Here is a 14,153-nt window from a genome sequence, read left to right as displayed (position 1 = left end):
GCGGAGCTTTAAAGCAAAAGCAATGGGCAAAGGGTTTGACCTTTGATCCCTTTCGCCCTCTTTTTTTCTCCCTAGTATCAAACTAGGGCCGTGCCCCTAAACAGAGCCGTGCCACCTGCCTGGTCGCTGATTCGCAGATAGCCGACTAATCAGCAATGTAAGAACATGATGCATCTGCTTGATGATCAAATGCCCCTGTCCACTAGCAAGGCGTGCATTCCAGAGTTAAGAGTGCAAGGTTTGATTGTTACATAGTTTTAAAAGGATACGTTTTCTTTGTAATCACGATGGGCTTCCAACCAGACCGGGTCTTCAGCTCAAAACCGAGAAGTGCTTGTTAGAGGACGACCTAAGTATATATGCCAGCGCCAAAAAGTTCAAGAGACCAATTATTTTCCCGATTACCGAAAGCATGCCATGCAAATGGAAGCAAAAGGACGTTGCCTACCACGCACCCCTGGATAAAATACAGTATTTGTTATAGTAGGTTGGGTCATAGAACTGTCCGAAAAGTTTCCATCTCAAGGCCTATACGTCGTCATCGATATTGTGACGAAGCACATAATTGAAGGTACGGTTCTTCCGTAACATCTAAAACTCGGATAAAATATAAAAACAAAAGCCAAAACGACTGAGGAATGAGAAAGCAACAACTAGCACGGACCATTTACTTATGACTCTTCCTAGTGTAAGTTGTTGCAAACGCAATGCATATCCTCACCTTCACCTCACCTTATGCTCAATAAATCTAGCCACTGTTCAAATATCTGCAATAAGGTAGATTTCTTCTCCCCTCCCTCATTTTCCCCACAAAGCGATCTCTGCTTCTCAACCTTCTCATGGTCCAAGCGAAAAGGACTACTGCCAAGTAAATCCCGAGGGCTTAACAAAGCCTCGGTCCTAACAGCCCTTTTCTTCAGCTCTCGCACGTTTCAACGGGACATTACCAAGCAAAAGTCAATCCCCACGAACGCCTCAGGAACCAGCCTGATCTCAACGAATTCATCTGTTTATCATTCAACCACTCATTTGGAGACTGACGGAATTAACCAGTAACTAAAAGTTGAGGCCAAAATCACCATAAAAACAGGAGGAAATGCTGACTTCTGCAACTCAAAACGATCATGCTGTCCGGAGCAGCATCAACTTTTCTTTGATGGGTAAAAGCAGTGCATCAGAGCTCGTTTTTTATCTGCAATCTTACTCCATAGACCACTAGGATGCAGCACAAAGCCGCTTACCTAAAGCATGGTTTAAGCATGTCCTGCCAATTCAATTTAAAACAACAGTACTAACAAGCATGCCTAGCCAGCCTGAAAAAAGTAGTCCAGACAAGTCAACTTTTTCGAATAGCAAATATTTGGAAGCAGTTAGACATCAGTACGTGCAACATCAAGAATAAGAGGCCTAAAAGTTTAGAGAAAACCAATTTATGTCATGAACACCGTATACCAACGTATGCATTATTAACAGCTTTACAAGCACCTGTGGAATATTATATAGGAAAGCACTTAAGTAAATTTCATGTGCTCCGCTAGTATACAATGACAACCTCTCATCTGAAATTAAAAAAAAAATGATTGCTTAGATTGCAGATATAACTGCCAGTCAAGTTAATGTGAGGTCTGCGACACCATTAACCATAAGATAAACCTTCCTGCCGCAGACAAAACGTACTTGTCAACGTTCAACGAAATCAGTTCATAATTGATTGACCACAAGCCAGCAAGACCAGCTACGCAGCGATGGTCCACAATAATAGCTGCTGCTTCTGACCTGATCCCAGCAAGGGCAGCAACAGCCCGCTACGGTTGTTTATATCTTAAGGCCCGAAAGTTATGCACGAACACACGTATAACCATTAACAAAGCAGCTACCACTTCAACTGCTACAATCACCGACCCAATCAACATCTCACTACATTAAGCAACAGAAGTTACAATCCCTCCAAGCTGAATTTAAGGTGGTTAAGTGAAGGAAAAAAAACATCCCAGACAGCATAACCAACTATAAAGATGTTACCATTTCCTACAAAGTGGCTGGAAAGAGATCAGCAAAAGCCATTCTTACTACGGATCAGCATCGAGATTAATGAATCAACAAAGCCCAGATGAAGCAACCGCTACAGATCAAGCATTTTCACTCGTTGGCCACCTCAGACCATCACAGCAAACTCACAGGTTCATTCATTACGGACGGAACCGGCATCAACCATCGCAACAATCAAATCAAGAATCAGCATCTGCAAGGATATTAAGTTTCCTAAAAATGAAGATTAACGGCAATAGACCTTACCATTTCGGAACATCTAGCCAACATTAGCTATTGTCCTGCCCTGCTATCTACTGCTATATCAGCCAATTTGATGCAACCATCACCAAAATCTCGATCATCCACCAACGATCAATCATGTGAATCGACAGCAACAGTATCAACAAATCATGCCCATCGCTCAGCTTCCCGAGCATAACTATAAAATGTGTAAATGGACACAATGAATAATGACTCTCATAAAACAAACTGCAACACAACCATCGATTCTTAGCCAAAGCAAGGAATAGAAACCAATGGGGATAGACACTACGGGATCCAAAAGAAACATAGCAGGGGGCATGAGGGAGAGAGAGGGAGAGTCTATGACAAACCACCAGTGCACAAAACTTCAAGCAAACTAGGACACCATACTGTTCATAAATACCATCTGGCTGGCTAACTCTAGAATGCATGAAAGTTCAGAAGGTAATTAAAACACCTAAAAGATCCAGTTCTACCAAAAGCAGCACTTTAAGTTCATATAACAATGACCATATCAAGGTTCAACAGTTGGAGCCGCGGAAAAGAGATTTTTAAAGAGCCAAGCATTCCCCATCTTCTCAAAAAGCTTTCCAGAACACCTATTCCTGCCACAGCAGAAAAGCAAATGTCAGCATGGGGCCTCCCTCTCAACAATAAGCCACAATAGAGCAATAACTCACGTCGGCGTCTGAATTCCTAGGCGACGGACTTCGAGAATCAGAACGCCGACCTCGGGGCGAAACACTTCGAACCGGAGATCGTCCATCGCGACTGCGTCTATCAGGGCTTTCACCCCTAGGAGAGAGAGACCTGCGTGGAGAAGGACTCCTTCCAGGGCTGGCACTGTGGCGAGGAGGTGGACTGCGCCGAGGGGAAGCACTACAAGAGAAAACAGAAACAAAGAAATATCAGTAAAATGGCAGATCAAACGGTGCAAAGCACAAAGATGAACATCATGACAGAACCTGTCCATTGAGCGACTTCGGCTCCTGCGCTCATCATCATAGCGACCTCTACCCCGACTTTTGTAGTAATCAGGACTCGCACTGCGGCTTCTGCTCCGCCGACGATCATCTCTGTCCCTCCCACGATGCCTATCACGATCATACCTATCCCTACTTCTGCTGCGACTTCTCCTCCTATCCCTGTCCCTGTAGTCATCTCGATGCCTGGCAGATAGTAACATCAACTCATATATTTAATGGAGATGAAAAAATTTGTATAAGACAAACAAATTACAAAAGCTTATAGAGTCAATTGTTGCTTAAACAATCTAAAAAAAATAAACTTCATGCAGTCAGAAAGTCGCTTGTATAAATTTAATTAAAAGGAAACAAAGAGAATGGGGCTGACAAAATTCTGAAGAGAAATACTTGCTTTATATGGAAAACAAACGCATGAGTAAGATGATGGAAATAGCACTAAGCCGATTAGATACATGAGTTGTAATATATTTGTCTAATCTAACGTCAAAACCCAACCTACCTTATGCCTTTATTGACGTTCTACTCACCAATTTCAGAGAGAGGCCAACTTTTTTTCACGGGCAAAAAACTTGATGCACTTGAATGAGACTTCACAATGAAGACACGGAAACTATGGAACATATCTAAATCAGAAAAAGGGGAGAAAAACAAAGGTAAAAGGATCCGATATAAAATCCAGCAACCAAATTTTTTGGATTGGAAATAAGTTTATTAAAATAAGTGAACAAAAAGTAAAAGAGACCAGAATATTGAAACCAATTGTTTGTTTGTGAACATCTTTAACTATCAAGCGAGGAAAAATTACATGTCCATAAAACTTATCAAAACCCCACAGACGAGTGATGCAAAAACCTTAACACCCTATTTTACATGCAAAACGGACTAAGAGCAACACCTGAAATTGACGAACGGGAAATATGTCAGACGAGAACCGCACACAATACGAAATACTAAATGGATCGTGAAGAATGATATTCAGCTCTGATACCATGTAGAATATCCAAATGAAAAACTAACGGCCTGTTTGTTTGAACTAAAGTAAACGAATACTTTTTCAACCCCCCCCCCCCCCCCCTCAAATTCTATTTTTGAGAAAATTTATATGTAAATCTCCGTGTCAAAATTTGCATTCTGTGAAAGTTCGGATTTTAAAATAATGAAATTGAGTATTCCGCAAAATTTTGATCAAGTAAAAATCAATCAAGATAGGCCCTTAAGCTATTAGGTGGAGCGAGACTGGAAACCCCAAAGACAAGTGATGTATCAAATTTGACAGTTTGGAAAAACTTCTTTTAAAGGACTTTTTGCTTTTCTTAGATGTTGCAGATGACATAATCTGACTTTTATCTAAGGCAGAACACTTGAAAACTTTCAAAAGATACAAATATTGACATTACATATAACCTTTCCATCATTTTTCAAAAAATTTCTTCTAATTTTCAAACTAGATTTTGTTTAGGCAAATCCAGTCATGCTTCCGAAGCAAAGGATGGCACTAAACAGTTCAGATATCACACAGAAAATCATGAACCCAAATTTGTTAGTCATATTCTATTGGCAATGCATCAGAAGCTGTAAACAACCCACTCCAATACATGTGTACTAACTCAGGAAGAAAAAACATGGTGAGAAGATGACACTTTCAATAAAAAGCAAGATGCGCATGAAGGACAAACATGCTATTTCATACCACTTGGCAGTAAATATAGCACTAACCAGGGAAACACATAATGTATAATAACGGTTTGAAGAGTTGGAAGAGCTACCTCCACCAAGTATAAATAAACAATAGCAGTAATGAAAATTCAAAAACTGCAGAATGAATAAAATAAAACTTGTAGAGATTGTTTGTCTAAGGATATTCAAGTATAAGCAGAATGTATTATTTTGCTTTTCCATCAAAAATTAAAAAATAAACCAAATTTAAAAAATTATGTAAAAATAATGTGTGAATCTAGGTATCTACGGTTATATACATGAGCTTTGGTGTTTCGATTTAAAAAATATCAAACTCTGGGTGCCACAAGATTTAGAAGCAAAAGACAAAAAGTGAACAATCCAGCTATGCCCTAGAATTCTAATTTTTGAGAGGTACCTCTCCAACAATCATAAAACATGTTAAAGAAAACTATCTCCGAATGTAATTAAAATTATGATCTGACACGAAAATTACCTCTTCCTAGGGCTGCGACTTCTTGATCTGTTCCTTGATCTTGGAACGTTTTCACTTATCCGCCCCTTATGACTGCAAAAGGAAATAAAAATGCGCCGTCAGTGAGCAGCCAAGACAAATCATATCAGCTCTCCAAGTGATTAGATGCCCATAGATAGCTATAACCAGTGGATGGTTTTCTTTAACATAAATATCTACCATGAATAACGTTTCCATGCAAGTAGATCCACATCTGACCATGTATCTTTTTGCTTCATACTTAATCATTAGTCTGTAGGGGTCATATTTTTGTTTCAGTATAGTTCTACCACATTAAGCACTACCAGCACACATGGATCGTGCAGTACAGAATACTTTACTCATTAAAAGTAACCCCGTTTAGCTAAATTTTTCCTCACAATGGCCCCAGAAGAAAGATGCAGGCAGTTTGTTAAAGAACTCACAATCACCAGTTGAGTACGTCCAAACATGGAGACATGGCAACCTCTCAAACCAATCTAAAGATCCATCCCACCTATCCTCAAAATGCCATGTTAAAACAACTGAAGCATACTATCGGAAGATGTCTCCAGGTCAGGCATTAACATGTCTGATTATTCCAGGCAGGTACTTCTCTTCCAAATAAAAATCTGGTCATTCAACTTCTAAAGTAATTGTATAAATTACAACTCCTTTTTATCAGCAAAAGCCCAAACGCAGTACTATGTCAGAGTGAACTGCCAACTGGATTGACCAATGAATCAGAACAACGTCCTTTCAGCATTTACAACCCAGCATACAAGAAAAAAATCTAAATAAAGTACTGCTATACTAGAGCATCTGAAAACTAAATTGACCAAAGAATCAGCACTTACATCCTCTCAGCATTAGGCCCATATTTTGCAAACTGCACTGTGATTTCTCGGCCATCAACAACTCTTCCTGTAAACAGATGAGTAAAGCAGTACATTAATATGGTTAACATAGACATGCTCCAATTGACTTGTCTATATGCAGGAAGAAAGACATACCGTCCAGCTTCTCGACAGCTTTCTGAGCCTCATCAGCATACTTATAGCGAACAAATGCAAAACCCCGTGACTCACCCGTCCTATTTGCATTGCACCGTATTAAAGAATCAGTGCTATATCATAGATAGATTGGCACAATACTTAGCAAATGCATAGTTTTCTCTTTCATTTCTACACAATTTTATGCATTACATAAAGTAATGTAAAAAGAATATAGGATGCAAGCACAAAACACAAAAGTCATTCAATTTGGACCAGATGAATGCAACTCCGAATGCTCTATCAAAACTAGAAGTCAGTGCTCTTGGTCAGGGCCAAATCAATCAATCTGATGCAGCAAATACAAAACTTATTACGCTAAGGCCTTTAACAGCAGAACAAGTTCACCACACAGTAAATGCGAAACTCATCAAGCTAATGCCTTTAACAGCAGAACAAATTCAGCCCAACTCTAATTCAGCAAAATCAAACTTTCAGTAGACATTTGATTCCTCGAAAGAACAGAAGTAATGTAGAGACACACAAAGATAAAGAGGCAGAGTTGCGAGAACACAGAACGCCCATGAGCACAGCACAAGCAAAGCCAAAGCTCTCTTAGCAGCTGCAGTGCACATGTGATTATTAAGACAGTTGAATGCAGTCTGCTACTGCTGAGCCAGGAAATGCCACTAGCAAAAGCTGAGGGGTAGCATTCATGCATTCCCCCTACACCCCCGCATTTTACGATTGAATCGAGTAACAAAGGCGGGCAACACTTTTACTTCTCCCGACCTAGTTCATGCGAAACCCTTCTTGTTAATTTCTGGCTCAAGCCCCTCTTTTCTTCTACCACTCCCCTACCAAGCTCACAGGGTCAGTTCAATCAAATTCCCCCGTACCGATACAATTCAAAGGAAATTCTCACAACGCAGCGAAAAAGGGGCATAACACCAAACCAAAGAAAAGCGTCACAATTCATGGCAGGGCAAGAGAAAGAAACCTGCGATCCCTAGGGATGAAGATGTCGACGACCTTCCCGTACTTGTCGAAGAGCGGAAACAGATCATCGGCGGTCGTACCTGAACCAAAAGCCACACGAGAAACGACAAAATACACACTCGCGGATTCAGCAAAAGAACCAAACGAGCACTACTACAGCAGCAACAGAGCCTACGGCGGCAGATTGCCCGACGCCGGGGAAACGAGGAGGGACACGTACGGAAGGTGATGTTGAGGACGAGGAGGGAGTAGGTGTCGGTGATGTCCGGCGGGCCAGATCTCCCGAAGTGGGACATCGCCGCCGCCTTCCGCTGCCGAGCTCCGGCGAGGAGAGAGAAAGAGAGAGGATGAGGTATTGCTAGGGCTTGGGGCTGTGCTGTGTGGGGGGGAAAATAAGGGGGAGGGAGATGAGGGGCGGACGGAAGGTTCTTGAAGAAATATCTGTTCCCTCGCGTGCTGCGCACGTGACAGCCCCCCGAAGATTTTAGTTGTTGATTTATGGCATTTTTTAAAAGGAAAAATGACACAAATAGTCCTTGAACTTTGGATCAATGTGTAATTTGATCCCTGAGCTTTTAATTTATTCAATATAATCCCTAAACTTTAGCCTAATATTTAATATGATTTCTGAACTTTTAATTTGTTCAATTTAGTCCCTAAATTTTTTGTACATGATCAATTTAGTCACTGAACTATATGAAATGATCAAATTACATATTAGGCCAAAGTTCGGTGACTATTTGTGTCAAGAAAAACAAAATTAGTCCGGTGATGTGGTCCTGCGTTTGGTTCGGATTTTGCGAGCGATTTGAGCCTCCGGAGGTCCATGGAGCCCAGATTTTGGTGTTTGGTAACGCCATCTTAATAGCGTTTGCGCCGAAGAAAAGTCGAGACGGCTTCCATCCTAGCTTTGAGCTCTTTAAGCAATCCCGGAATTGCTAATACTCTGGTGAATTTCTTTTCCAACTTTGCCCTCTCTAGACCAATTGAATTTTGGATTTTACCCTTGTGCTCACTTTCCGGTGCAGATTTGACGAGCAACATGAGGGGGCTTAGGCAAGCTTAGATCCGAATCGGCGTTGCGTGACATGGACAGCTCGTTGCCTAGGGTTGCGGATCTCGACGGCTGCTGATTATGGTGGTGTGACATCGGCATTGCTTTCTTGGACTCCGTTTGTAATTCGGAAAAGTGATGATTTAAAAATTATTTTTTTAAAAATAATCGCTTGTATTACTTAAAAAATGAATAAAAGAATAATATTTTCATCATCCATAAAAATATTTAAATATAAACTGTTGTCGATAATGTAAATATTTTTTACTGACTAATTATTTCAAGCGATATAAATGATGATTTTATATAAATGATGATTTTTAGATTCAAATCATTCATTTTTTTTCGCAAAACAAACGAAATCTTAGCATAAGTTGAGGTTCTTCCTTGGAAATGCTACAAAACAGCGGTGGGAAGAACTTATTAGTCATGTTTTTGTATTCCCTCTCTTGCCCTTGCTAAGTAATGACATTTTTGCCACCATTTCTGTACATTCAATGTTCTTCCTCATTTTATCTAGGGATAATGACACAAAGAGTCCTTAACTTTGGCTCAATATGTAATTTAGTCCCTGAATTTTTACTTTGTTCGATATAGTCCCTAAATTTTAGCCTAATATTCAATGTGGTCCATGAACTTTTAATTTATTCAATGAAATCCCTGGACTTTTGGTATATATTCAATGTAGTCCCTGAACTTGAATTAATAGCATGACTATATTGAATATTTTTATATAGTTTAGGGACTAAATTGAACATGTACCAAAAGTCCAAGTATAACATTGAACAAATGAAAAGTTCAGGGACCACAATACACATTGGGTTAAAATTTAGGGACTACATTGAACAAATTAAAAATTCATGGACCACATTACACATTGGGCCAAAGTTCAGGGATTGTATATGTCACTTTCCCTTTTATCTAAGACTCTGTTTGTTTCGCGAAAAATGTTACATTTTTTAAAAATGTTTTCCAGGAAGCCATTTTCTAGGAAAATGGCATAATTTTCCAGTGTTCAGCTGAAATCTGAAAAAGTCTCGAAAAATATTTTCTGTTGTTCGGTATAGAAAAGATTTTTCTCCTTGCATTACTTTTAATAATTTTTTATTTTTATTTTTAAAAAATATTTTTAATTCTCTTTTTTTCGTTTTTCTTTTTTCCTTCTTCTTCCTCGGCTGGTCGCTAGCCACTGCGGCGGCCGGCGACCGGCCACAGGCAAGCTCAAGCCTCTCCACAAGCAAGCGAGGCTCGAGCTTGCCAGATTCTAGCGAGGCCGAGCTCGCCCCAGGTCGGTCTGGCGAGCTCGGGCCTCGCCAAATCTGGTGAGCTGGACAAGGCTCTGGTGACCTCGGGCGAGCTCGGCCCCGCCACAAGCCGATCACTAGCCACTGCCATGGCCAGCGATCGGTCGAGGAAGAAGAAGAAGAAAAAAAAAAGAAAAAGAAAAAAGAAAAATAATAAAATTTAGAATTTTAAAAAAAGAAAATAAAAATAATTATAATGAATGATGAAAGAAGGAAGGGGAAAATGTTTTCCTCTTTTCAAAGTGTGGAAAACATTTTCCACACTTTTGAAGGTATTTTATCCATTGAGGGGAAATATTCCCATAACTAGTTTATTTTCCGTGAAACGAATACCCGAAAACCCGAAAAATGTTTTTCTGGAAGTTATTTTCCATGAAACAAATGAAGCCTAAGTATTTCATTCCTTTTTTGGCTTGAACACTCTAATTTTTTTTGTGTTTTGATAATACTATTCCTTATATGGCACACCGCTTTTATTAAAAATATACAAAACTGGTAAAAAAACTCCTTTTATTTTGATCCTTCTTTTTTTGTTCTTATTGTAGGTCCCATTTCCTTCTTTTTTTCTACGTATTTCACGTCTCAGTTCTCGACTCTTAACAATTGGTCTTTCCATTTTCTCTCTTGCAGACCATTTTCTTCTTTCTACACCTCTCTACTCGTCAAGTCACGGGGATTGAGACAATGTTTGGCTTGCATTCACACTAATAAAGATCGAATTTACAAAGACAAGGTAAACATAAGTTAGCGACCCAAAAAGCCCCATATAAAGATCATCCTCCATATCATTGCTAGCTATGAATCAACCTCGCCTCGGGCTATCAAGTTCTTGAGACGAACATCCAAATCATTAGCTTGTCTTGAGACAACGAGCCAGACATATCTGGTGAGTTCTCAAACCAAAACGATTACATTAACAACATGGTCCTCATGCCCCGCCACGCTAGACAACTAGTGTTGGCGGAATCAACAGTGCCGATCACATCCTCAGACTCCAAACAGGACGCTTTGAGGGGTACAAATGGATCCCAATTTGGCTACAAAACACAGCGTCCGGGTGACGAGGGTGACTCTGGGAACGACAGGGCGAAGATGGACCACGGCTTTTCCCTTATGATGTTGAACAACAAGTTAGATGCTATTGAGGAGCTAAACTGGGGACTTCAACCCTACGTGGTGGCAATTTAAAAGCAGAGAAAGTATATAATTAGGAATGTATATTGGCAAGAAGACCAGGAAGATGCTTATAATGGTGGAATGAACATGGAGGATTTCAAAAGCAAACTTTGGAAGCCTCTCACTTGGAAGGTCAAAGTTCCATAGGAGTTCTTAACACTTACAGTGAAATTTGACATGAGCTCAAATTCATGAAATTATAGGTAACTCCAAAAAGAAGAGAATGGCCTGCAAAAAAAAAAACAAAGAAACGGTTTGCAAGAGCTGGGAACTAAGACTTCAAAGGTGTAGAAAGAAAGAAGAAAAGTAGGAACACCAAGCCAAACAAAAAGAAACAAAAAAAAAAGAGTAGACCAAATAAAAAAAAGGAACCACTTTTGCAGAGTTGTAATAGAAGTGGTGGGCCACACAATGAATAGAAAGATGAGAAATTAACTATAAGAAATCATGCATAGACCAATGTCACGAGCCACATTGATTGGCTATTTATTGTCGACGAGCAGTTCAAAACCTTCAATTTAGCCATATCATGCTTTCAGTAACATAGTTCCGATTCAGCATATGCATCATCATGTTAACATCATAAATAAGTTTGTGTGAGTCTTCCACATGGCAGGACCAATCTCTCTTACTATAGACTTATTCCGTGGGTCGTATCTTAAATTGGATTAAATTTAGTGTTTGAGCTTTCGATGCAAAACAGGAGCATACATTTTTGCAATTCTAAATTTTAGAGCACTGGTGGTTGACTTTGACTTAACTTTTTTAATGAGTGGTTCGCATTAGGGCAATAGATATTGGAGGTAAAAAGCTATAGATTCTTACTAAATTGATCAAGAAATATCACACATACTTTCTGGATCAAACGAAAGTTGAGGACGTGATTTTTTTATTTAATACGATAAAGAGAAAAGGATACTACAAGTGGCAGTGCCATAAGTTTCGTACTTCACTTCACCAGCTTTATTGTCATACTACAAAATTTCTCCTTGGACTTATTAAGTGGCATTCCATAGGTGCTCAAATAACAGGCGACTGCTAAATCACATCAAAGTGTGGAGCACCAACGAGGGGGATCAGAAGAACTATGAGTATGTACACCATTTCATGGAGGCAAGATGCCCTAACCACTGGAAAAAAGATTCATAAAACATTGGATGATGATCTTGAATGAACTGGTGGAAGGTCGTCGGTCTCTAACGGATCTCCGAACTGAAACATCTAGTGGAGCATCTGATAGACTTCTGGTTCTTGAACGATATCATCTGTCTCAACATGTTCTGGGATATGTGCATTGTCCGGAACATTTACTTCTTGCTGCTTCTCATCAATGTGTGAAGGATTATGTGTGTGAGCAATTGGATCCAAGTCAATGAAATCACCACTAACTTATGGTACTGAAGCCATATCTGATTTCTCAATATCATGTATTGTTTGATCTTCTATAAATAGAACATCTCTGTTTCTTACAACTTTCTTCTCAACTGGATCTTAGAACTTGTAACAAAAAAAATCCTGTCCATAGCCAATGAATATGCATTGTCGTGTTTTCATATCAAGTTTAGACCTCTCATCTTTGGGATTATGCACAAATGCCTTGCATCCAAAGACACGCAAATAATCATACGAAATATCTTTGTCTGTCCAACCTTTATCAGGAACATCAAACTCTAAAGGGACATATGGAGTAAGATTCAATACAGATGTAATTGTATTCAAAGTCTCACCCTAAAAGAATCTCGGTAGCTTTGTTTGTGAAAGTAAACATCTTTCCATTTCAACCAGTGTCATGTTCATTATAAACCATTTAACTGAGGTGTCTTGGAAGGTGTCTTTTGATGTTGAATATCCTGTTGTTTGCAATATTCATCAAAAGGTCCAGTAGACTCTTCCGTCGTTATCAGTTCTGATACATTTCAACTTCTTTCCGGTCTATCTCATAACTAAAGCCTAAACTACTTAAAAGCATCTAATACTTGATCTTCAGTTTTCAAGATATGAACCCAAATTTTCCTTGAATAGTCATCTATGAAAGTAACAAAATAAAGAGAGCCACCAAGTGATTTTGTTTTCATAGGACCGCAAACATCAGAATGCACTAAATCAAGTATACCTGACTTTCTCAAATGAAGGGAGCTTTTGAAAGCAACTCTATTCTATTTTCTCGCTAAATAGTGAGCACATTTCTTCAGTGCTGAACTTTTCATTCCTAAAAGGAGCTTCTTCTTAGCCAATATTGATAAACCCTTCTTATTAATGTGACCGAGCCTCTTGTGCCATAACTCAGCTATTTCTTCGCTATCCACTGCACTAATTTGGTTTGTGGACAACTTTGCTTGTATAATGTATGACAAAGAACATTTCTTACCTCTAGCTACAACCATAGAACCTTTAGTGAGCTTCCATCAGCCATCTTCCTCGCAAGATGAGAAACGAAGAAAGATGAGAAAGGAAAAGGTGATGATGAGCTTAGGACTCATAGAAATGAACGTTTATTATTCAAAAGGTTAGACAAATTGTCCATCATCTACTGCCATATTCTCGAACTAGAATGCTGCTAGTGGATCTATAGATAAACTGGCCTTTGTCTGCAAGGGCCATTAGGTAATCCAAATTCCACAACAAGAAAAAGGAAGAAGAGGAAAAGATATAAAAATGAAAATGAACTCATCTTCTGTACAATGAAACCCTTAAGATCTGAAATAGAAATCACAATTTACTGATCATACACCTCTCTCGGTCGTGTTGCTCTGTCGCAATTACAATTCTCTGGCTGAGGACCTCCAATTGGTCCATTTGCCGAACAATTACACCAAAATCACTAAATCAACGGTATTTAAGCAAATATACCTTGAGCCAAAAGTCATTTCCCCAAACTCAAGCTCAAGCAAATGTAGACTTAGTGGGTCCAAACTTCATTGACGACTATAGGGGTGACTCTTCACATACTTCACAATATCGAATGCACATTCTGTGCACATACCGTGCACTTACTGTGCACTTTTTCTAGAAGAGCTTATAGTTAAAGAACTCCTCAAGGTGTATATACTCAAAGCAAATACCGTTAATTTAGTGATTTTGGTGTAGTTATTTGCAAAATACCTTTGAAGTTAAAAAAAAAAAAGACAAATCATGGTGTAGTTATTTCTCCCTTAGGTACTCACTCATTTTCGTTTT

The 14,153-nt window shown here is 39.3% G+C and overlaps 1 protein-coding gene across 6 annotated transcripts; it reads right to left on the bottom strand.

Moving 5' to 3' along the window:
• Window positions 1–493: 493 nt before the first annotated feature.
• Window positions 494–7,793, bottom strand: LOC115691429 (serine/arginine-rich splicing factor SC35). Of its 6 annotated transcripts, XR_008814614.1 has the most exons (11): window positions 7,663–7,793; window positions 7,444–7,522; window positions 6,465–6,544; window positions 6,309–6,375; window positions 5,455–5,526; window positions 3,261–3,464; window positions 2,976–3,174; window positions 2,806–2,900; window positions 2,071–2,470; window positions 1,105–1,241; window positions 494–1,006 (listed from the first exon to the last, which is right to left on the bottom strand). XR_008814614.1 is itself a non-coding variant. In XM_030618051.2 (8 exons), the coding sequence occupies exons 1-8, from the start codon at window positions 7,736–7,738 to the stop codon at window positions 2,895–2,897; spliced, it is 783 nt and encodes a 260-aa protein (XP_030473911.1). In that variant the 5' UTR covers window positions 7,739–7,793; the 3' UTR covers window positions 2,636–2,894. The 6 variants fall into 6 exon arrangements, 1 of the variants encoding a protein (XP_030473911.1); XR_008814613.1 differs by having other exon boundaries at window positions 494–1,241; XR_008814611.1 differs by lacking the exons at window positions 494–1,006; window positions 1,105–1,241 and adding an exon at window positions 1,561–1,917 and having other exon boundaries at window positions 2,023–2,470.
• Between the last annotated feature and the right edge of the window lie 6,360 nt (window positions 7,794–14,153).

Source organism: Syzygium oleosum, unplaced genomic scaffold (assembly GCF_021117445.2).
Source record: "Syzygium oleosum isolate NSW1041296 unplaced genomic scaffold, Sole_v2.1 Sole_v2.27, whole genome shotgun sequence".
NCBI classification, from domain to species: domain Eukaryota; kingdom Viridiplantae; phylum Streptophyta; class Magnoliopsida; order Myrtales; family Myrtaceae; genus Syzygium; species Syzygium oleosum.
Note: the sequence above shows the minus strand (reverse complement) of the source record. Positions and strands in the feature narration are given on the sequence as shown.

What these genes read in the sequence shown, in the direction of transcription:
- LOC115691429 (XM_030618051.2), bottom strand. Translation starts at nt 7,738, where the DNA reads ATGTCCCACTTCGGGAGATCTGGCCCGCCGGACATCACCGACACCTAC. An exon ending in AGCTGTCGAGAAGCTGGACG is followed by an intron (nt 6,376 to 6,464) that starts GTATGTCTTTCT and finishes ATCTGTTTACAG; the next exon opens with GAAGAGTTGTTGATGGCCGA. An exon ending in GGGCCTAATGCTGAGAGGAT is followed by an intron (nt 5,527 to 6,308) that starts GTAAGTGCTGAT and finishes TTCCTTTTGCAG; the next exon opens with TCATAAGGGGCGGATAAGTG.